This window comes from Anarrhichthys ocellatus, unplaced genomic scaffold, assembly GCF_004355925.1.
Source record: "Anarrhichthys ocellatus isolate YVR2014 unplaced genomic scaffold, GSC_Weel_1.0 scaffold27, whole genome shotgun sequence".
In the NCBI taxonomy this organism is placed as follows: Eukaryota; Metazoa; Chordata; class Actinopteri; order Perciformes; family Anarhichadidae; genus Anarrhichthys; species Anarrhichthys ocellatus.
Window position 1 is genome coordinate 3,292,258 of NW_022280057.1, and position 23,989 is coordinate 3,316,246.

Below are 23,989 nucleotides of genomic sequence, written 5' to 3' on the forward strand. Positions count from 1 at the left end.
GTGTGTGTGTGTGTGTGTGTGTGTGTGTGTGTGTGTGTGTGTGTGTGAGAGAGAGAGAGAGAGATTGTAAAAACATTGTAGCCATTCTGAACCACCATTGTCTTATTTAATCCATAACAGTCTTTGTACCCAGATGTTGTGCAAGTTTGGCCATTTTTAATGTACACATGACTGCTGAGCAAAAGTTGAATGTGAAAAAACATTTCATATTGAGACTAAACTCAGTAAAAACCTGGGTTACTTCTGTATTCTATACAGTTTGTGTCCACTAGGTGTCAGACTGAGCCATGAACAGACTAACATGTACTAAACATGTACAGTTTATTAGACATTTCTGACTCGTCCTGTAGTTCATTATATGAATATGTATTTTACCAGAGAACATGGCGTAGCTACAAAACCCCTCTGATGTCCCTGCCCATTATGAGACTGGAACCAATAGCAGCTTGTGAAGTCCAGTAACATTTATATTCAAATATGTACGTTTATTTACCACTTTACGGATACTTCAGGAACAAATTGTGAATCTGAAATATTTGATCTGATACGCCACAACAAACAGAAGAACAGCATGATTTGTTCTGATTTTATTGAACATAATAAAACAGTGGACGGGCTAATACACACATTACCAACTGTATACACTGTATTCCACTGCCAGTCTCGAAAAACAAATTCTGAATTCAATAAGTCTCGTCTCAATTGATGCACAAGAAAGGCCACAGGGAACGTGTTGACACAAAGAAGAACGAGGTAACACACATTTATCTGAACAAAGCTGTTGTCCTTTGAAATTCAGTTTGTGAGGGAACAATGATGGGAAACACATTTTGGTACAGTGGAAATTTAAGGCTAGTATACATTCTGGTTTGTCCTTCAATATCTACAAGGCACACGCTCATCAAAGTCATTCAGTATTATATAATGCTTCTATAGACCAGCTCACAGTTTTAAACAACAATATAAAAGTTTATTTCCTGTTGCAGAATTCGCTAATAAACCCGGGCCAATTCTGATTAAATGCTCTCTGCCGGTTTCCTCCCTGTTAAACCAAAGTCTCTTTTTGTAGCGGCAGCTGTTGATTTTACCCTTAATGTCACTTTGACTCAATTTAACTGAATTCCGTCATTGCTTCATCATTCTGATGCACATTTTAAAAGTGTAAATTAAGTTGATAAAATCACACTAGTGGTATAAAAGCTACAGGACAGGATGATTCTTCTGTCTTTGGCATGAGTCTAGTACATCAGCAACCATTTTTGTTATATGTAGTCCACTATATATATATATATATATATATGTAGTCCACTATATATATATATGTAGTCCACTATATATATATATATATATAATTCTTCATCTCAACTGTCTAAATATATCGTATTATTATTTAACAGGAAAGCAAAGAAATACATGAAGTACTCAACAACCATCCTTCCAGTTTGTCCATAGAATATAGCTCACTGATTGTCATCATTTTTGCACCCTGATTAATCCCACTTTGTGCAAACATCTGCCCTTTGAGTGTGAGAGGACACTGAAACAAACAGCCTGCTTCAAACGAGCTTGGGAGAGTCATTTCTATTGTACACAGGATGGTTCTTTAGCGAACGTCTTCTGTATTACACAGAAGGAACATCAACGCAACCGAACGAAGAGTTACATACGGGAGGCGACAGTGAGCGCCCCGGTGAAGAATGCAGCTGAACAGGGCGAGTATCATGTGAACAATTAACGAGGGTGACGGAAAGAAAAGAGAGTGAATGTGCAGGTGTGTTTTGCTACGCGAGACTCCCAGGCCAGGACACCACAGTCAGTGTGACTTTATTCTTCTGCAGCTTCAGCATGGGGATGAGAGAGGAGTTGTTCATTCCCACCGTTGTGGCTCCATTCACCGCCACAATCTCATCGCCGCAGCTGGAGGGAACCACAGACCGTTAATGTTGAGAGGGATGAAAGGATGCCGGAGCTGATTACGTGTCGTGTGGGAGTCGAACTGGGCTTCACTTACTTGAGGCGTCCGTCGAAGTGAGCAGGTGTACCAGGCACAATGGTTTTGATGAAGAAAGGCTGCTGGCCGTGGCTCTCCTCGTAGCCGCCGACGATACTGAAGCCCCAGCTCTCGTTGTTGGTCTTCTGTAGGACGATGTCCCGGCACCAGTGCATGGGGCTGAGACGAACAAAGGCACAGTCAGAGTCTCTCACATCCAAATTAAGTGAATGCACTTGAAGTGGAGGAACAGAATTCAGGCTCTACCTTGGTAATCCCAGCCAGCGAGTCCACAGTGGTGTCCAGTTGAGGGCGTCGTCTCGTGGGTCGTCCACAGCGTCCAGTTCGTCCTTGCTGGCAGCCTCGGCGTCCTCCTCCGAGTCCTCTGAGAGGGTCTGGATGGCACGGAGCGCCACCTGGGACTGAGCTGTCTGAGTCTTCAGCACAGAAACAGCCTCGTTGTAGGTCAACTGGGTCAGATCGACGCCATTGATGCTCAGCAGAACGTCGCCTGAGGAAACGCACACATGATGTTGTGAACATGGTAAAAGACATTTTATTTAAGAGGATCTCTGTTGTAAAAACAAAGTATACGTCAAAATCAAGCTTTCTAAGTTAGAAAACGCCATTTAAAAGACCGCTGTGTTAGTCTTGATGGAGGGACGAAACAGAGATGAAAGGATGCATTTACAAATTTAAATGTCTTAATGTGGACGTATTCTAAGTCGAGCACATGTTCATGGGAAACGGTTTCCCATGAACAGCTACTAAGTTCAGTGTATTTATTCAAATATGAAGAATTACACTCCATGTGCATTTAAATTTAGCCACGATTAGAGTTGCAACAATTAGTTGATCAATTGATTTGTTGATTGACGGAAAATTCATCGGTAACTATTTTGAAAATCAGTTTTAGTAATTTTAGTAAAAATACCACAAAGGTGCTGCTTCCAGCTTCTGAAATGTGAGAAGTGAAGTGAATATCTTTGGTCACGCAAAATATACAAAAGCCAAAATATAGCGGACATTTTTCACAATTTTACGTCATTTTATAGACTAATTATTAAATAAAATAAAAAATCTACAGATAATGAAAATAATAATTAGATGTAACCCTCTCCAAAATGAATAACATTACAAAGACAAACTGTATAAAGTATAAAGCTTTCAGTACGAGTTCCTTCAACGTCAAAATCACACATCACCAGATGTCGCTTTGTACCTCTTTTGATGGTGCCGTCTCGGTGAAGACAGCCGACAGGCTGCACACTCGTGATGTAAACGGGCAGACGGCTGCGACAGTCCCTCCCCCCGGCGATGGTGATGCCCAGAGAGAGCCGAGGCTCCTTCTTCAGACTCACAGTCTTCTCCTGGCTGGAAAACCCACCTGGAGGATCCTTTAGGAACAATGAACAAATGAATACTAAGCAACGACAAACGCACCATAAGGAGTTGTTACGTAATGATGGGAGGCCATGTTTCACAAATTCTCTACAAGAAGTACAGTTTTATCTTATTTTGTTTGACAAACACACACACGAGCCTCTCCAGGATCCTGTGACTTAATGGATTCCTCTCACAAAACCACTCGTAGAAACAAATGTGAAACATTTGAGAAGGAGCTGAGAGGTAAGGGTGGAGGTAACGTGTGAGGATCAACACTAAGCTCTCGTAGTGGACAAGATGTGTGGAAAATGACAGCTTCAGCCAGCCTCCTTGTTTTTCTGTGGAGTCTGTAAACCATCAGAGGGGAAGCTTGGGGAGGGGGGGGAGGAGGGGGCTCTTCCTCCCCCCAGCAGGGAACCCATCCCCCCCCCCCCCCCAGCAAGACTAAAAGGCTCGACTCTGTAGGCGAAAGCTAACTGTTACCAGCTTTGATCCTCTGCCACCCAAAGAAACAACCAAAAAACAACAAGACAGTGGCCCTGTAGCGGCAGAGTGAGCAGCACCCCAGGCCTTTTGATCAGGACAGAGGGAGGCCCGGAGAAGGGCTTTCATCTCCGCTCACCGATGCAGGTGTCTGCTCTCAAAGCTTCTCCCCCCTAACTGGGGGGAGGGGGGGTGCTATTCTTTTTACTGACAGTGTATGGTACAAGTGAGTGTGACTGACAAAGGAGCGATCGTCACAATTACACTGTGTAAACAGAAACATGTAACGTTTGTGAGGTGCTGCGAGGCCGCTGGTCAGTGGTGTAAAAGGAAGTTAGAATTCCAGAGGCCAACAGCTGGCAAGGGTCAAAATAAATGTGGATGAAAATATTTTATTTAAAAAGTAGTTTTGAGGATTAGTTTGCGAGGAAGTTTTCTGTATTACCTTCATGTAGGTGGACCGGCGCCTGAAGTACTGCGGCTCAGGCCTCCTGTTTGCTCTGCTGTGTTGTCCCTCTCTGCTGCCTCCTTCTTCCTGAGCGTCTGCAGGTCTCATCACCACAAAGTTCACACGCACCTCACTCGCCTAAAAGCACACACAAAAGGCAAATAATACCACAGCAAATACATATGGCTACTTTCCTGGCAGCCTTTGGATCATAATAGTTTTATTTATAACTTTATTTTTACCCTGATAGCAGTGGAGTCTATGGCAATGTTGACCCATCTTTCAATTCTTCTTTTGAGCAACATATCTGGACCAGAACTATCCAAAAAGCCATGACACTTTCTGTGGGTGTTCATGGTCCCCAGCGGATTGTTTTAGTGAATATGGTGACCCCGTGACCTCTCCTTTACTGCCACTATCAGACCAAAAGATCCTAGAATTGGCACATTTCTTTGGTAAACTCATGCTCTCCTAATGCGCCACGCTCAGCACAATCTTACATGGGTACAATTAGTCGCCCAACTGCTTGTAAGACTCATTGGTCGGCATCTTGTTCGCTCTTATCGATCACTTTTGCATTGTGTGAAGTGATGAATGCTGCAACTTCTTGTTTTTTGTAATGTTACATCTTTGCAAAAGTAATTGAAAGCAGTGACTGTTCTTAAAGTCTCTTTTTTTCTACATTCAAGTGCTTGCGGGAAACAGCTGGTAGTAGGAAACTTACAACAGCCGAATCGTCTTTTTATGATTTAACTACATAATTCACATTATCCTTTTCAGAATGTACATGTTTGCATATTGTTTGTTTTCTTCGTTTCTCAGCCTCGGTTTGATATAAAATAAGAAACAAAGTTAATCAGTACAATACTTTCTGGCAACTATCAAACCAAATCTGTCTGTAATTCTTTAAATGCACCAACACAGATGAGTTCAAACTAGTTCATGCTCACAACTACATTACCGCAATAACTACATTTTCAACATAACGAAATGAACTCTGGAAGAAAGGGAATCGGTCTTTAAACATAAGGCATGCTTTAGAAAATGGTCTTTGCTGCTGTAGAGTGTCACTTGTAGTTAATGTAGTTACCTGTATGATCTGGGCAGCGCTCTCAGGTGTACCGTGCCTCAGGTCGTGTCCATTGATGGCCAACACCTTGTCATTGTTCCTCAGTTTTCCGTCTTTGGCCGCTAAACCACCCGACAGCAGGTCCAGGATGAAAACCCCGCTCTCTTCGGATTTGCGGATGAGTTTGATGCCGAGCGGTTCGGTGCGCAGACTCTTCATTAGCGTCACCTGCAGGACCGTGCCGGGGTTGTGATTGGAGGTAGCGTTGACGTGGGGACTGTGAGAGGGCTGGGAGGCGGTGGACGTGATGCAAGAGGAAGCGTGATGATCAGACCGCGGATCCCTCGTCTTGAAACCTTTCTCCTGCATGACAGTGAGCCGGAGGAGGGAAGGCTGGCGGAGCACTGAGATGGCTCGGGCGTGGGGGACTGAAGCCAGGCTGACATCATTCACCTGGAGACACGACAGAGAGAAGAAACAGCAGTCAGTGGTGCAGCGGCCTAATCATTGCAGTACATATATAGAACGTTTTTTTTGTTGAGCAGAGAAGCAAGATAAAGTAATTTAGTTTGTAATCAGGCCAAAAAGAGGAACTGTGATCAGAATAATCAGAACTAGAGCAGATACTAGTTACAAGGTATCGTCATAAATCATGTCAAAGTGATACATGCCTCACAAATCTAATGTGAAATTAGACCTTCATGAAAATGGATTCAAGGGGAAGAGTACAATTGAGTCGCCGTATCTTTTTACATCCACCAGCTTTCCACCAAGCCGAAAAAAAACTGCAGTTAATGTTTCACATCCTGAAGGCAGCTTTTGTTTTCATTTCCAGGCTTGGGATCGGTTGGCTTTGGAGGAAAAGCAACATTTTGGAGGACACACCGAAGCAGGGATGCCAGAGCCGAAGCTGAAACAGTCTATGAGCTCGGTTTACAGCAGTACCGCATTCCAGGAGAACCGGAGGGTAGAAACACAAGGAGGAGGACGAGATAAGATAAGATAAACCACAACTTATTAAAATCTTCACCTATATTCTGCACTTCCATTCTCCTCTGAAGGAAAACAAATGTGTTCGAGGATAAACATTTGATGAGTCCAGGTTCTTACTTGGAAAAGTGAAGATTTGTGGATTTGGACTTTTGGATGGACAAAACAACACGTCACATTGGGCTCTGGGATATGGTAATAAAAACGTAAAAACCGATTGTCATGATACTTGGCGAAGTGGGGTTAATTATGAATCCCACTGCATTACTTAACAAGACCCGCCCTGTGTAGCTGGTTGAGGCAAAGACAAGTGGTTAAGGTTAGGCATTGGTCAGAGCAGTGGACCTGAACAAATACCGTGGCGAGCATGGACACCTGGCCAATCCTATTGCTTGGTTGCTACAGTGGGCGAGTGTAGCAAGGAAACAAGGAAGACACTTAAGGAAGCTGCATTGCGCCCTCTAACAGTGCCCCTCTAGTCTCCTAATAACTCTGGTTCAAAGACAACAGATTAACTCCCCTTCATGTTTGAACCCTCTCAAACAGAAAGGTGCTAAAGTCGATCAGTGGCAACAACAACAACAACCGGGTAGAGCTGCTTACGCTGGCATGTTGGCCCAGGAATAATATTTACCACGCCTTGTTACCATGGAGCTAAAACTTGTTCGTCTTGAATATCTACCCTCCCATGCCCTGCTGCAAAGCACCGTGTTTACGATGCCTTGAGAATTGAGTGACAAGGTGTTTATGCTAAAATATTCTTAAGTGAACAGTGTCACGCTACGCCACCGGGATACGATGAAGACTTTCCTCGTTGGATTTCTGAGTCGCTCTCACCTCTAAGATGTGGTCCCCCGGGGCCAGTCGGCCATCACGAGCTGCTAGCGAGTCTCGGACAATCTCCTGGATGACTATGTTCCCCAGCGGTGTGTCTTTCCCCCCCACGATGCGAAGGCCCAGCTCCTCCTCCGGCTCCTCTCTGAACAGCTCCACCACAATGGACTCGGCCACCAGACTGGACCGCAGGGGGGTGTTGTCTGGAGGGAAGAGGAACAGAGTGGAGTAAATATAGCTGTTTATACAAGCACACAGCCTTCCCCTGCAAGGACGGATTATTTCAGACATTCACTAACCAAATAAAGTGGTTTGGATCATCTGTTGGCTTGTTTACCACTTATTATATCTGACCGCTTGTGTTTCTCTGGCCCCACCTGACTTCACTGCAGTGATGTCTCCATGTTCCCACGGATCAAAAATTTTGTAAATTGTCACTATAACTTGTAGAAAAGATGGCTAAAACAGCAATTTATCATTTAAAACATGACCAGGGAGACACTGCTTGGCAGAACAACATGTTGTGATTACAATGTAATTGTAAACTGATAAAAAGGTGGTTCAGGTTTTTGTTAATTATATCCCTCACAGAGACTATTCTGACGTTTATTTAATAAGCCGAGTCTATCTTGTTCCTTTCTCTTTACTGAATGCATAGACATAGATATTCACCTTCTCATCGAACTCTCAGCAAAACAAACAAAAACAACAGTATTTACAGAATCTCTGGGGTAGAACTTTACCAGTAGAGACATGCACACAATTACACAATGCTGAGTGGACCAATAACCAGTTTTTGAACTTGAGGGGACTTTTTGTTACAGTACACAGTAAACAGAGACGTTAGACAGGAAACAGAGTGAAACACAATCGACCTCAACTTCTAATCATCACAATGACATCGTTCTAACTCTCTGAAGTATCTCCACCGTGGTGTTGATCTCAGCGAACACTCAGACCAGTAAGATTTGACATGCTGCAGCTCACTCCTCCGCAGTGCTACCAATCATTTTAGTCCCACAAACAGAACAACGGCATCAATTCAGGAGATAGCTCAACCTAAATGAAGCAACCTGCTGCGATTTTAAATGCTAAATAAAAAATATCATTTCAACAATCAATGAACATAAAGCTTCATTGCACAATTTAAAAGTTTAAGCTTGTTGTATTTTCCTTTCAGATTTTAACAGCATAAAAGGAGTAATCTGATTAAAACAGAGATTATGACAACATAACGGAAACTCCTCTGCCGACACTGTTTACCAGTTGCCTGGCAACTGTGTTAGATTGGAATGTTGCCCCTGGTTCTGGCTTGCAGGATGCTTTGAAGGAGATGAGACATCTGGTTACCACATCTGTGGGCTAATACACGATCCTACAACCTGGCTGATGATTCACCTGTGATGGAACCTCGAGGCTGAAAACATCACTAATTCCCGTCTGTGTCTCGACACCCACGCACGCTGAAAGGCGACGGGCACAATGATGTAAGTTTTCTGCAATCACTATTTCTATTCAACCTAGAAACTTCGATAAACATTATTCTGTGTCAAAGAGTTTACCAACCTCCTATCGCAGATCATTTGCATAGAAGTGGTGGTTTGTGTGTACGTGGGTACAAAGAAAACAGAAAAGTTCTCGTTCTTGTGCTGAAAACAGAGAGTGGCTGATACAGTGGTGGCTGTAAGTAGCATAAAATGACTCCATACCTTCCTCACTTTCTTCATAGGCAGGATTAATCAGCCCGGGCTCAGGCTGATCTCTGGTGGGATTTCGGGACTGTGTTGTTGAATGTTTAGCATCACCAGAAGACTCCACGTCACCCTTACGCCCCTTTAGCTCGTTCCACGAGGGCCTCTTCCTCTTCTCTGCTTCCTCCCTCAGTCTTCTAAAAACAGGACATCTGAGGAAAGATAGGAACATGGAGGAAACTGGTAAAGAGAATGACACGGCTGATAATCGACCAGTGATTTTTAAACACGCAACCTTTATGAGGAAATTAGAAGGGGGTGTTCTTAAATGTGCCAGAGATGAATGAACATAAACAAAAATGGAGGTTTAAAAGTGTTTTGAGAGGGCAAAGAGGAGACAAGAATGCACAGGATTCAGAGGAGAAGCCCAATGCAGATGAGGACAGTTATACTGCATTGCAGTGTGTCTGGGTGAGACAGGTTCAGTCTCATTAATTCAGTCAGAGTGCTGGGACTGCTGCTTGTTCTTCATGCCTGAACCTTGCCTCCTCATTGTTTGCTCAGTGAGGCTGCAGCAGGACTATCTGCCGCCCACAACTGCCTGCGTCATGGCTGGCCACCAGGATGATAAGCACCACACCGGCCATGCGAAAAACAAGTCGGCTGACCCGCACATCCCCTTGAGCTCAATAATTAGCTGTTTCTGCGTCAATAGAGGGACTGAGCTACCAGGAACACAGCTTCAAGAAGAGGAGAACACAGCCTGAGAGGGCATGAAGAGGAGGACAGTTAGATCTTAGGTTTACCTTAAAGTGGAGACGCGTGCATGCAGTATATGTATATGGGGGTATCAGAAGTTTAATACACTGTACAGTAACATTCTTCCACTTTGAGGAATAGTTTGACAATTTGGGAAATACACTAGTCAGCTTTTTTTGCTTTTGTATGTGGGTTAAATACAAAAGTTTAAGCAAGTTGCAATTTTTCATTTTTACACTTCAATTATATATGGATTAAACATAAAGGCTGTGTGAATTTAAGAGGTGGAGGTAGGCAGACAGAGCCAAACAAAGGTAGACATCTCCCCATGTGTTCAGCCTTTATGCTGAGCTACGCTAACTGGCTGTAGCTTCATATCAAACCAACAGATATGATAGTGATATCAAACTATTCCCTTAATGACCACATGACCGGTGACATAATATTTAGCATTCCCGTCTAAAATCATACACATCGTCGTGACCGATCATTTCAGCCGTGTAAAGGTTTACCAATATCCACTAAAACTGCCGTCATGACCTGTCAGAGTCTTACCTGTTGTGCAGGTGAGGCTGCAGCTCGCAGCGCTGCATCTGCTGCTGACACTCTGCGGAGTGGGGACACATCACAGTCAGCTTGTCCAGCAGGTTCCTGACCAGCAGGCTGGAGGGACGGCATTGATGCAACTGCAGCCGCAGGCGGTCCACGGGGCAGAAGTCCTGCTCTTTCAAGAAGTTGCTCAGACAATGAAAGCAGTACGTGTGGCCACAAGGGGTGTCCATAGGTCTGAGGAGGGGCTGCAGGCAGATGTGGCAAACCAGTTCATCGTCCACCTCATCCTGGTACTCATACAGGTGGCAGTCCAAGCCCTCGTGCTGCTGGCCACACTCCTTACACACCCGCGCCCACGACAGACCCGCGGTGCTAACGCTGCCTGCGACTTTGGTTTCTGTTGTAGCCATTGGCTGAAGAAGATCAGTCCGAAATTCTCTGGAAATGATCAGCGCCCTCTTATATCCTTAAAACCGTGTCTGGTCATACATCTATGTCTGCATGTCCGGAACTAAAAATCCATTCAAACTGTGAAAATGAAACGATGATCCAGAGTCTTCATGTCTTCATTTTGATTTTCTGTTGAGAGAGAAACACAGATTGGTCTAATGCAGAAGTTGGACTGTTCCTCTTCATACTGGCCAGCTCCACAGGAAATGACAAATCCACAGAGCAGCAGCAATATGGCAGCAAGCTGCAGCTGCTTCCTCTCAGCTAGTTTCCTGAGGGACAAAAGGAATTCTCATCTCAGCTAAAAGTCAGCATGCTCCACACTGAGAGGGCTAAACTCTGTGAAATGAGGCAAGAGAAAAAACCTGACTGAAGTCAAACCCCTGCTAATGTGAAGGAACAAAGGCATGGCACTACACCGCAGTAAGAATTTTGAATGAACTGGGCAGAAATGCAACCCCCATCACTAATGACCCCTTGCTCTCAATCGGCAGTAGTCTCCATCCCTTTGTGCGGCTCCTAATCTCATTTAATTCTCTCATAAGGAGAAAGCTGATTAGCATCACATTCTTTGGAGAAACTTTTGGCCACAATTATGAACAAATATATCCAATATATTGACACATCATAAATTACACCAAATACATTACGTTAGATCTCATAAAACTAGCTTGTAAGATGAATTGCAGCCAATACAACAGCGTGTGTGTAGATGTATTAACTGCTCACTATGGTTAGAAGCAAAAAGTGCCATTTAGTTGCAATTAGTAGCTTTCGTACGACAGGTTATATGTGCCTCTAATACGTCTAAGGAGTTTTGTGCTGAACACTTTCACAAACATCATTTTCAGAAGACTTCATGCGTTCAAAAATGAACAAACACCACCTTGAGATGCACGACTTTGTCCTAAAAACACAAAGGAGTACAGAAAGATATTCTCTTGCACATTACCACATACAAAAGAAAGAAAACAAAGCCTCTACAATGAACTCACTACGTTTAGTTTCCTCTCTCTATGTGACCCCAGTCCAAGACTTCAGTCACAAAAAGACAGATTATCTTTAATGATATTGCCTTGGAGCGACTCACCCGAGCTGATACCTTTGTTGTCAAGCGCCTCGTAGCCACTGCACGCAAACACGAGACTCTAACCTCACAGCTGCCTGAAGCCTGAATGAAACCAGAGCCCTGCCTCTCCAGCAGCACACCGTCAGAATAATGTCCGTGTGTGTGTGTGTGTGTGCGGACACATATTTGTGTGCATGAGCATGGATGTGTACGAGCTCTGACTGCACCGGTGTAAGTAATGCAGTGGGGGATTGGTGTAAGTAATGCAGTGGGGGATTGGTGTAACTAGGCAGAGTGAAAGGAAAGTGTGTGTACGTGTGACTGTTTGGGTGTATGTTGGGGGGGGGGGTGCTCAGACTGCTGATGTTGCACTACTACAGGTAAAGTGCTCTCAGTAGCTCGACGACTGATTGCATGCAAACACACAACACACCATCTGGAAATATACGCGTGTGTGCGCACACCTCTCAACATACGTGCACACTGGCGGAGATCACACAGGTCTTCTTTCCCTCTTTGTACAAGTGATACCTTGTCCTGTAATGGATAGGGGCTCATGGATCCTGTAGCCCAGAGAGAGGGAAGCACAGTAGAAACCAGGCTGTGTTCCATTTATTTGGAAATCAAATGATGTGGTGCAAGAATGTATACCCAAGGTGTATTATTTGCTCTGGGATAAAGTGGCGTGCACTAGCTGGGAGTCACAGAGAGCACCCGACGGGTTCCACTGAGGATGAAGCATGTCTTCATTAGAGCAGAGGTCATCTTCACAGGAAGACATACAGCGACCCTGGAGATGACCGGTACCCTCCTGCTTACCGGGTCTGAAGATGGCCGTCTCTGAGGCCATCTATCACCGTCCACCACTTCCACAGCAGTAAATATCTCCGTGTTTCTCAAGGATACGGCATGGCATCAAGAAACGGTGCTCGTCTTTCTTCAGATCCTCCTCGTGACATGGAGACTCGGATAAGTCGATCGATTCAGTGAATCGATTAGTTGATTTATCGTTGACAGCCTTTTATATGCAATCGTTGCTGCTTTTCTCTGTTTTATATCAAGTGACTACTTTTAGGTTTTGGACCCTTGGTCTGGGTAAATTGTCATGGGCATTGTTTCACCATTTTTGGAAATTCTATAGGTCAAACGATTAATAGAGCAAATTAATGGAAAGTAAGTGTTGCAGCTCTAAACCTAATATCTTTGGGTTTTGAACTGTTGGTCAGAGAAAAAAGGCAATCTGAGGACATCTCCACAGGACATTTTTCAGTCATAAGTCATCTACTGCTTCAAGAAAAATTCTCTAGTCTTGAGTTTCCCTAAGAAAGTCTGTCTCTATATCACCATTAATCTACCTCAACATCACAAGTACATGTACCTAGTTTAATCCTAATCCCTAACCTGAGGCGAGAAAATGATTTCAAAGGAATCCCACACTGAAAGAAACATTTTAGACTATTGTTAAAGTTCATGTGTGTGAAACCAACACAAGACAGCTTCACAATAGGCAGTAGAAATATGTTTTTACAGGTTTAGAGAAAACCAAAGCCGCTCAATACGACCAGCCTTAATGCCTCAAAATGCCTTGTAATCATGTGACAGCCTGAGCGGGAAATGTCCGTGGCCCTACAGTGTCCTCCAGTCTCCCAGAGGATTACAAGAGGGGGCAGTTCCCTCGAAGCTGAGCCAAAATCACTCGCTTTGATCGTCGATATGGTTCAGTCACATGTGCGGTCCGCCACACCCTCAGCGAACGCAGGTGAAACCTTGCTAGACAAATAATTGAGACAGGGAGGCGTGTCTCGTCTCCCTCTGTCTTACACCAACGTCTGGTACTAACCAACACACTGTAAATAAATACAGAAAACATAAAAGGGAGAATGAATCAAATTGCTGCCCAGAGGTGAATGACAGTTAATCATCAGTGTTTGAGTATGACATAATCAAGTGAAGAGCTCCAACACGTCTAAGATTAAACTTTTATGGCATCAATTAAACATTACATTAAAGTTACATGGATATTTTCTCTAATTAGTAATTAAAATAAAATACCATCTATTTAGAGCGCTGCTTGAACATTATGTAACTGGTGTAGAAACAACATGCAAAGTATCCTGCTTTGAATACAAAGAACAATATTTGCATTGTGTATCTATCTGTATGCAGGGAATCCTCAACAACGCAAATCCTCATGTGACATTAAAACCTTTATTCTCCAAAGTCTTTTCAACTCCCAACTTCACACCAGTTTGTACTTTCACACAACCAAACCAGTTGGATTGTCAGCCTCGCTGCACTCACGCGTGGTCTGGTATGAGTGTCTCGCCTGCACATACCAAAACAAACACCACCCATGGTATTAACTTATCATCAGCCATGGATGTTACCTTCGTATTCATGACCCTCTCTCCCTGCAGGAGCCTGGTTGGAGGAGTCGGGTCATCAGGGAGCTGCAGCGCACCTGGTCTGGCTGCAAAACTATAAAAGCTGGTGGCAGTTGGTCAATCGTTCTCCACCCCTGGCTTGTTTTGTTACATGTAGTTTATCGCCACACTAAGCTCTGTAAACTACACGTCTTTTTAGTTACAACTCATGTGCGGTCTCCCCTCCTTTGTCCAGCCTTGAGCTGGGTTGTGACAAATTGGAGGGTCGTTTTGGGATCAAATGAACCACTTTGGTAAGATGGAGTCCAGGCTGTGTGGTAATTTGGATTGCTGTGGTTTGTGGTGGTGCTACCTCCTGTGACTATGGGGGTTTGGTAACTTGCATGTAGAGATGTGGGCTCCAAATTGCAGACTGTGCCTACTTTAAAATGCAAATGTGGGGCGTATCATGAGTTTTTGTTTCTTACGAGGCAGAGCAATATTCCACTCTTGTCCTTGAGTCTTTTTGTTAAAACGTTACTCAATTGTGCATTTTGTGTCTTTTTTTTGGTTACTGATGTTCTCCCCCATTTAGTTTGTTGACTTGATCTCCTAAAGTGGCAGTAAAAGCAGGTACAGCTGTATGCTCTGGATCATGTCGGTGGCTTTCTGGTGGTAACTGCACTGCAGGGACATTCTGAACACACTGGTTTCCAGTGAATAAGAGCCCACCTATCAATAACTACCTGAAGACGAGGGTTGGGCTTGTATAGTTGGCAGTATGTCAGATGATTTTAGATTTGTTTTATATCAGGTTTGGTAGTGTCGTGTGGCTGGCCCCACATGTATGGTTTTGCTTTGCCTTTAACCACACCCACTATAACCATGATTGTCCCCCTCTCTCGTCTAAAGATGCTTCCTCCGATACCAAGGTTGCAGATATCTGAGGGTGGATAACCTGAAGTTGGTTTTAAGGGACTGAGAACAACATAAACTGGTGGCAGTCGGTCTCTCTCCCTCTGGTTTCCACTCTGTACTGTTACATTTAGTTTCTTTACACAAATTTCCCTGTTATTTAAAATAAACTTTAGTTACAACTCATGTGTGGTCTCTCCTCTTTTGTCTAGCCGGCTTGGACCTCACATGCACATGCACATGCATAAATGTGCTTTAAATTCCCATGTTGCTTGCGAGACGGTAGTTATTTAAACTTGAATATCATAGTACTGTTGCAAGCATTCTGAGTTCAGAATCTCCCTGAGGACAGACTTTAATATAAAGTCTAAAGATAGTGATGACACTTGACTAAAATAGTACAGATTGCACTTGTCAAACTCAAGTACAAAAAGCCTTCTGTTTGAAGACTGATCTTTGAAGTAACTGCACATAATCTCAATAGATGTGGCCAATTTTAACATTTGTGTCTATTTTTAAGCTACCCCAATACGAAAGTAAAAACTAGGTATGACTGTCTCCTTGAATAAGCACGAACATGTAAGCGGCATTGCCAAATTAAAGCTGGTAGAAAAATATGACTCTTGCTTTTGTGTGTGTGCTGTATATTTCCATATTAATACACACCCTGATTATCATTACATCACCATAATTGTATGTGTGCTGTTAAACATTAAAGGACTTTTCTGTTATTAGTCACATCACACCACTGTTGCCATCTAACTTTGTCTTTAAGTACTCAGTTTGTATACCTTTATTACTTTCCCCATCACGCGATCAATACAGATCATATTTATAAACTGATATGTTAAACATGCCATCAGTAACTACAGCATTCTGACAACCAAAGTAAAACCTGTTTCCAGATATGTATGAAGTAACCTTGAATAGAAATGCTTAAAGTACACTTGTGTAAATGTACTTTGCTCCCCATCACTGACTGTAACCATTTAAATGGATTATGTCCAGGTACTCTACAGAGATACCCTTCAGTACATGGGGGGGGCACTCAATAACAGCAACAAGGACATTTGTAATCACTTTGCCTGGATGTGTGTGTTGTCACTGGGACCATAAATAACTCACTGCTCTCCCCCCTCTCTCTCCCCCTGTCAGCTCACGACTGCTGGTTTGGTCCTAATCACTCGAGCACGATGTGACAGATCCAGATGACAGAAGAGGTATCGACGGTTAGCCTTCACAGGTATCTATCTGGTCCACGGTTAAAACAGCCGTTAACATGGCTTCACCTTCAGCTCGTAACCTGCTGAGACAGCGCTAACTGCTACACACCTTGAGCACAATAACTCACTTTAATGAGTGAATGTGTGCCTCTTAATACGTCTGTATTCAACCATTAAACACATATTACATGTTAACGCAGCCGTGATTGTCTGGTTACATATAAACGGGACAGAATTGGCTCAAGTGGAGACCGAAACTCTCCTTACCTGTGTGAAGGTTGGTTTCCGGAAGCAGCTAGCTAACGTTCACGTATCGCTAGCTTGAACAAAGAACACTGTGAACTCTGAATATAAAACAATCACTATATTAAAAACACTGGACAGCTTCTTCACCGACGAGGATGTATGGCTTCTTTTTTTTACCGCAGTGCTGTGGTTGAGTTCTCCCCGCCTAATGGCCCCCAGGTGTGGTTCAACCTACCGGAGACTGGGCGACTTTCCCAGTTTCGAGCAAACATACTTGGAAGCCAAAAACAAAAGCTGTTCAGCGGCACAGGAAGAAGTCCACGCAGGTGAACACGCAGTACTGCTGTTACTGAATCTATCCAAAATGGGGTTTTCAGTCACTTATAACATGGATTACTCACCTGTCTCCAAAGTAGTGAATAACCAATATAATCTTGCATGCAGAATTGTACATAAAAAAAAGTACTTTACCCAAATTCTGTTGCATGTTTTATTCTGCTTATAGTCCAAACTCATTATACAATGTATTCAGTGGTAGAAGTATTCAGAACCTGAAATAGAAATACCACAGTGTAAAAAAATACCCCATTACAAGTCCTGCAATCAAAATGTTACTTAGGCTACTTATGTCAAAAGTATTGGATTATAATGGTGCATTAATGTGTACATCACATTTATGTTGCAGCTGGTAAATTCATTCTAGTTACTTTACTGCGTATTTTAACCTATAATAAGTTAATTTGAATGTGCAAAAAACTAAAGCTATGAAATGTAGTGGAGTAAAAAGTACAATATGGGGACTTGTACTTCACTACAGTGCTTGAGTAAATGTACTGGATACTTTCCACCACTGCTTAAATGACTGAAGTGCTGATTGCAATCATACTGTCCAATTTCTATCTTCCTGTAAATTATTCTTTGTGTAACAAAGAGCAACATAATATTTTACAAACTTTGTTTTGTATGTAAAATCTTAATTTGAAAAATAGTAACACAATGCTGTCAAATAAATGTAGAGGAGTAAAAAGTACAATATTTCTTGCTAGACTAAACTGTAGAGTTATTCAGCCATGACGCAATAAATCACAAACACGAGTGATATACTGGAGAGTTGTCTGTGACAATACTTTTTACATACACGTTGTATATATTAACATACAGTGTTTGAAGTGATTGTCATACAGAGTGAATAATCATATATTTTGTAAATGGCAGACATATAAGCAAAACAAAGTAAGCTCTTTAGCTGTGATTATTCTGAAACAATTTGGGGTGTGTTTATCTAACTGTATAATTGTAATCAGCTCTTTAGTCATTTAAGCAGTGGTGGGATGTTAATTTACTCAAGTATACATACATAAGTACAAGTTTGAGGTAATATAATATAATGAATATAATGAACAAAATGAGTACTTCTAGTTTTACCACTTTAAGTAAAGTGAGCCGAATACTTTTGTACTTTTACTTTTACTTTTGAATGCAGAGCTTGTAACAGTGTATGTCCACATTTACTTAAGTAAAAGACCTGAATTCTTCTTCCCCCACTTAATTTAAGTCACTGTAAACACAGTTGAAATAGTTTTTCAAACTTCCTGTCTTATCAAAACATCTGTAAGTGAACACCTGGATGACGCTGAATAGAAAAATACCTCTATAGTTTTGGGACTGTGGCAGTTAAAAGGACAGTGACACGCGAACACTCGGTGTAAAGCACCATACCCCCTGCAGAATAGAAGGGAAGTCTCTGTGCCATAAAACTTCTCTGTGAAAGCCTGTTTCCCCCAGGATTTATAGCGGTGGTAGGAAACCTCAATACAAAGTGACATTTGCTGATACAAGCTCACAGACTGAGACACTCCATTGTGGCAATACAGAGGTCAATTGGTCTGTATTTCATAATACAGCCAGGAGTTTAAGATGTTTTCCTATCGGTATTTACTGAATTATAGAATTAATGGAAAGTTAAATGATTTGCCTCCTGCCTGAATAAAACAGTAATTTATATACAGAATTCATTGACCATCATACAACAAATAATTTCCAAAAAATGAGCCAAAACTGTATTTTTCATAACAGAATAGATTTGAATGTTAGTGAAAAGATTTAAGACGATACAGTTTTAATATTTCATTTAAATTATTAAATGAAATTATTACAAGTCACAAGTTCTCGACGGGTTTCAGAACTTGTGACACACTTGATTCCAATAAGGAAACATTTTAGCACAATTAAATCATTCTAAATCAGTATGAATGAATAACATTGTTTTCAACAAGTTGACAGCTCAATGGTTGCTGACAGATGTGGACTGGATGTGAGGATTTCCTCTGACTTCTATCAGCATAGATGAGAAAGAGTGACACCGTGTGTTCAGATGAGGTACCATATCTACGATGCTTGAAATGCTCAGGACTGTAAGCGTTTAATGGCAATGTATTGTGGATTGCTTTTACTTGGCAGAGTAATGAATTAATTGATTATGAGACTGAAGTTAAGCTTTCACTTATAGTAACATCAGAAATTCCAATGACTTTGCCGATTGAAGATGTTTTGTAGACATCTGCTGTGTGTAACCGTCTTGTGGTTGGCCTTGGCTGCCTTTTTTCAGTCTAATTTAATTCACAATGTTGATTTTGGTCGTCTTCTGATGGGAAACTTGGAAATGGGGTGAAAACACAGGAGACAAGATAAACACTGAGCTACAATACAATACATCCTGCAGCTCTGTCTCTCTCGCGCCCACACACACACACACACACACACACACTGTTTGAGCTGCGGTACCAACAAACAAGAAAGAGGCTGTTTGTCTTTCCTGGGATCAGTAAACATCCTCAACACAAACAAGTTCCTCTGGAGGAGAAACTCACACCGTCAGGGCAGCTGCAGTCTCACTCCAGCACGCCCTTTGATGTCCTTCAGAGAGAGCTGATAATGAAGGCCCCTTACATCTTAATTCTTTTAATTGGAGCGTGGATGTAACAGGTTGCTGATACTTTGCTGTTGTTGTCTTGGCTTGATGTGAACTAAGGATGAAAAAAAGAAATCATATTTTTGATTTTCAAGTTGTGAGGAGAAACTTGGTTCAATTTGTCTGAAGAATGATACCTCTCCTGTTGGCACTTACTATAATACAGACAACTGAAAATAATCCAATATTTTAGTTATCGTCAACACATCCCACAGAAAGACCAAAACCAACAGTCTTACTTTTGTCAGACAGACTGAAAGGGCTGGGCACTGTAGTTTATACTGAACATTACTCAAACAGGAGTAAATAGTGCATGTTTTGGGGGGACTATTGTCAGCTGCAGAGTGTTACACATTTGGTGAGTATTTTACTGCAGCAGGAAGATGTTCCAGGGGATTGACTCAAAATAAAGTCATTGTGATGAAGGATGTCAACCAGTGTAACGATGCGGCTCATTGAGATTTATGGCACAGAGAAATAGCAGACTTTAGATACAAAGACGATACTTTAATTTAAGTCTTCTTCATCCGATTTATTGAGAAATAAAAAAGGTTGTAGAATATCATCAAACATGTCCTTAAACTTCAAAGTACTACATCTCAATGAGCTGTGTTTGGTGAAAGAGAGTGAGGCTTTAGATACAAATAGATGTGTTTCAGATCTTTTGTTTTTAACTGTTGCTAAGAAACCAAGGACACTTAAACGCTGCAGCAGCTTGCTAACCTCCCCTCTGGCCACACCAGGCTAAAAGAAGTCCCTCCTCCGTCTTGCCCTGGGTGAGACAGCAAAGCATTTGGTTCAGGCCACAGCTTGCACTGCAGCCTCGGGTCCTGTCTGGCCTCCACATGACGCCTTTAATCAGTGACTTTTGAGACAAAAACACACCGAACCACACTGACATTTACGCTTCTCATCAGAGGCCTCACAGTCAGTTGTTGGTTTTGAATTTAATGCCAGATCGTGGCTTCAACATAGAAACAGATTTAGGGGATTAGCTTGAGCAGAAATAAGGCATTATTGTGCTTTCTGGTTTTAAAAAAAGATGCTAAATGTGTAAAGAATGCTACTACAGTGTGTAATCCTGAGGACAACAGGTTTTTGTGTCTGAGTGTGTGCATCAGTAGAGTCTTTCCAGTCTTCCCTGTGTAAATATGCTTAGCCCCAGATGATCTTCAAGGGCTCGCATGTTTGTACCTGCCGTGTCGTTCTGCTCGTCCACCCAGCATGACACCCTGTAGCCCAGAATCAGCTCCTCCGAGATCAAAAGACCTTGGTGATTCTTATCAGATAATATTCTTGTCCACCTTCCCTCCCCTTCAAGTCCAGCCTCCTCACACTGTTGACCTGAACCATGCACACTGTTCCTTACGGCCCTTTGGCCTTTCCTCTTGTTATCACCATGATGGCCAGGCCGTGATAAGGCAGGTCCAGCCTCGGGATAGAAGGAAGGTACTGTCCACTCTTCTAAAACTTCACAGTTGCGTAACTCGGACACTTCAGGGCAGTAAAGAGGTTATCTCAGCTCCGTGTCTGCGGTACAGTGTTTTATACACTCGCAAAAATGTGCAGGTCAGATACCTCTCATCATGCAAATGATAGTAACAATAAAAGTATTCTGATTTGTATATTGTAGATCAATTTAAGTGTCTACACAGAAAAAAGAAGCATGTCAGTGTTGCTTTAATATTGTACTTTGAGTGTTGTATGTATCATTTTGGTGTCCTGCTTCTGCGACTTTGAATCAGGATGACATCTGATCTTCTTGCTGTCATCCTCTTGCTTCAAAAAGGCTGAAACCTGCTCCAACACTCCAATACATTTTTTTTAACACTGACATGTGACACCCGTGCACCCGTCTCATTGTTGGATGCATTTATAAGTATGCAGGCTGAGCAGACAGACAGGGAGGACTGGTGTCCAAAGTCACGACCCTGCCCTGACCTGGATGAAGGAAATGGTCACACTGCTCGAGACAAAGCAGGGCAAAGGAGAGTCTGAGGGGCTGGCTGGTCAGCCTCCAACAATGGGTCCGTGCTCTAAGACCGCGGGCCACACAAAGGCCAGAGAAACCCCCTCTTTCCCACTCCCACATTGCAATAGAGCTGGCATTTCACACTGGCCTGTGAACAGCCATTCAATCAAACTACTGTTTAACCTGACCCCTGGCCTACACAGAAATCCAAATGAGGCTGGCGGGATGTATTTAGGTAACTGACCTCTCTGGCCTTACTCCGAGACAACTGTCAGTTACCCCACACCTTTGTCTTTTCTGTTAATATTGTATTAATTCCAATCTTTAAATGCAAAATGTTTCCTATTTTCTAATATACTGCACTAAATTCTTGTGAATATTCCTTAAAAGCGTGTAATCAATAGGCCACCCAATAAATAATGTGTCCAGTGATTGGTGTAAGGGGCAATAGCTCCCTGGGGAACAAGAGACACCACAAGACCCTTCGTCTGGGTCAACTGCCCTCGAGCCAGGGCTGAGAGAAGCGGCCACATGACCCTCTCGCTTCTCAATGGACTGCTCCTCCCCTCTACCTGTACATGGCTCGGTTCAAGGTGTGGGGGCTGCATATCAAACAGACTGAGGCCTTTGATGTGGATGGAAACACAAACACTGAAATGAGCAGAGTCGTAACAGCTTATTTGTTCCCTTTAGTCATTCATTGAGCTGCTTGTTGAATGTGTATGTCTTCAAAGGGTTGCAGCATGCACCGGTGGTACAGTAGCCAAGGAGGCCCTGAGAGCGCCCTGGCCTAGTGGTTTGTGGGAAGGCCATCTGGCTTCCTGTTCCTTAGATTTGATATTGATTTATTGGCTGTACATGGGAAGGTAAGGGGGCACCAGCTGCCAGAAGTTCTCCTCTGCATCCTCACAGACAATGGACCTCCTGGTCATCTACATCCTGACTAAATGGGTGATGTATCATTCCTTGTTAAGTTATTACAAGTTAAATAGAAATCACACAAAATAATGACAATTTTGTACACATTCCAAATTAAATTGTTTTATTAAATCAATTATTTTTTTGGTATATCCCCACAGCTGCTCTTAAAAAGTAAGCAACTACAAATGCACAACTCCATTGAAAATGTCACTGCACATGGGGTAATTAATCCCACATAAGTATAATAATGTATGGATCAGCACTTGAAACACAAATTAACTCCTTAAGGCTACATATTTACTGCATATTTGACACTTCATAGGCTGTATTTAAGCACATTTACTGGTCTGTGGGGCTGAGATAACAGAAGTTTAAGTGTTTGTTGTAATAAAGACTGTTCCCAGTAATGAGGTGCAAAATTGCATTTACTATTCCTAACAAACCCTGACAACCTTTCACAGTTTAACCCATCACAGAAACCATTAATGCAAAATTAGGCTCCTATGCATAACAAGTCTCCCGTTCCTGTGAAGTGAGCTGGGGAGTGCAGCAGTTTGGCCTCAGCCTTGTTGGCAGAGGTGTCAACGTGGTGCCGCAGTGAATTGTACTTATGCCTGATTTTTCTCACCAATACACCCCCCACCCTTAAAAAAAGACACACTCACATACTGACAGACTCTGGTGTCACCCAACTCCAGCCTGTTCCCCACCCCCACCTCCACCCTTTCTTCCCTTTCCCCTCCCCTGCAAACACAAGCCTGTGATGTGACTGTCTCAGATAATGAGGTGAGATCTTTATTGCACCAGTCTGTGGGGCTGACAGCGACTCAGGCCTCCCTGGTATCAGGCGCCCTCTGCTGACTGCAGTGGGCTCACAGACTGCTCTCAGTCTCCTCCAGCAGTGCACTTCAAAGTGGGAGATCAAGGGTTGACTTGCGCATGACATCCAGAGAATGACAAAGCCTCAGCCAGCCTACACCTACTGCTACGTGCCAGTCCAAGAGACACAAAGCCATGCAGGCTGCTCCCGCACTACTTTGCTGCGTGGAGGAAGTTCTCATTCAGGAGGGGGGGGACATACATACAGGAAGAAGGCAGTGCTCTATGTGTATTCTCTATGAATACTGGTGGGTAGAGGGCAGAGGAAGGACAGCCAAGGAGACAGAGTGGCAACAGATTCTTGGTGGGGCCCTGTTTGATTGCTGAAGCATTAATTGATAAGATACAGCATCACACCACTTATCTTTAAAGGAAGGCATCACATTATCTGGGATCAAAGAATTTCTAAAGCAATTTCAATGTGAGCTCTTTTATTGCTCTGGGGAGGTACAAATGTATTACTTTGGTATTCTTCTGTCGGAGCCCAGTTATGACTTAAATTAGCTCTCCAGCTTATCATCCTGGCTCCTAAGATTGTATTGATTTACATTTAACATGATTCAAATACCCCTCAACTTTAAAATAGTAGCCTGGTTGCCTGAGTAGAATATTAATTATAACTTTATTGTCCGCACATGATAAGTTCTGCACTTGTTTCTTAACCATTAGTCCAATTACCTCCACTCAAGAATTGGTTCTTGAGTTTTCAGAAGTGTCCCGTTCACACACAGACACACACACACACACACACACACACACACACACACACACACACACA

At 42.8% G+C, this 23,989-nt stretch overlaps 1 protein-coding gene across 2 annotated transcripts; it reads right to left on the reverse strand.

The window, feature by feature from the left end:
* Positions 1 to 1,341: 1,341 nt before the first annotated feature.
* lnx2b (ligand of numb-protein X 2b) lies at positions 1,342 to 16,727 on the reverse strand. 2 transcript variants are annotated; one of them, XM_031862701.1, is made up of 10 exons: positions 16,490 to 16,727; positions 10,206 to 10,781; positions 8,910 to 9,103; positions 7,204 to 7,403; positions 5,398 to 5,829; positions 4,305 to 4,445; positions 3,213 to 3,387; positions 2,258 to 2,501; positions 2,012 to 2,170; positions 1,342 to 1,917 (listed from the first exon to the last, which is right to left on the reverse strand). In XM_031862701.1, exons 2-10 carry the CDS (start codon positions 10,610 to 10,612, stop codon positions 1,782 to 1,784), a joined length of 2,088 nt encoding a protein of 695 aa, XP_031718561.1. In that variant the 5' UTR covers positions 10,613 to 10,781; positions 16,490 to 16,727; the 3' UTR covers positions 1,342 to 1,781. The 2 variants fall into 2 exon arrangements, with proteins under 2 accessions (XP_031718561.1, XP_031718562.1); XM_031862702.1 differs by lacking the exon at positions 16,490 to 16,727 and adding an exon at positions 11,743 to 12,046.
* Positions 16,728 to 23,989: the final 7,262 nt, after the last annotated feature.

Excerpts from the sequence above, each read along its gene's own strand:
- lnx2b (XM_031862701.1), bottom strand. The coding sequence starts at position 10,612 with ATGGCTACAACAGAAACCAAAGTCGCAGGCAGCGTTAGCACCGCGGGT. Across the intron at positions 5,830-7,203 it reads CGGGGGACCACATCTTAGAG|GTGAATGATGTCAGCCTGGC; the intron begins GTGAGAGCGACT and ends TCGTGTCTCCAG. Across the intron at positions 4,446-5,397 it reads GCGCTGCCCAGATCATACAG|GCGAGTGAGGTGCGTGTGAA; the intron begins GTAACTACATTA and ends GTGTGCTTTTAG.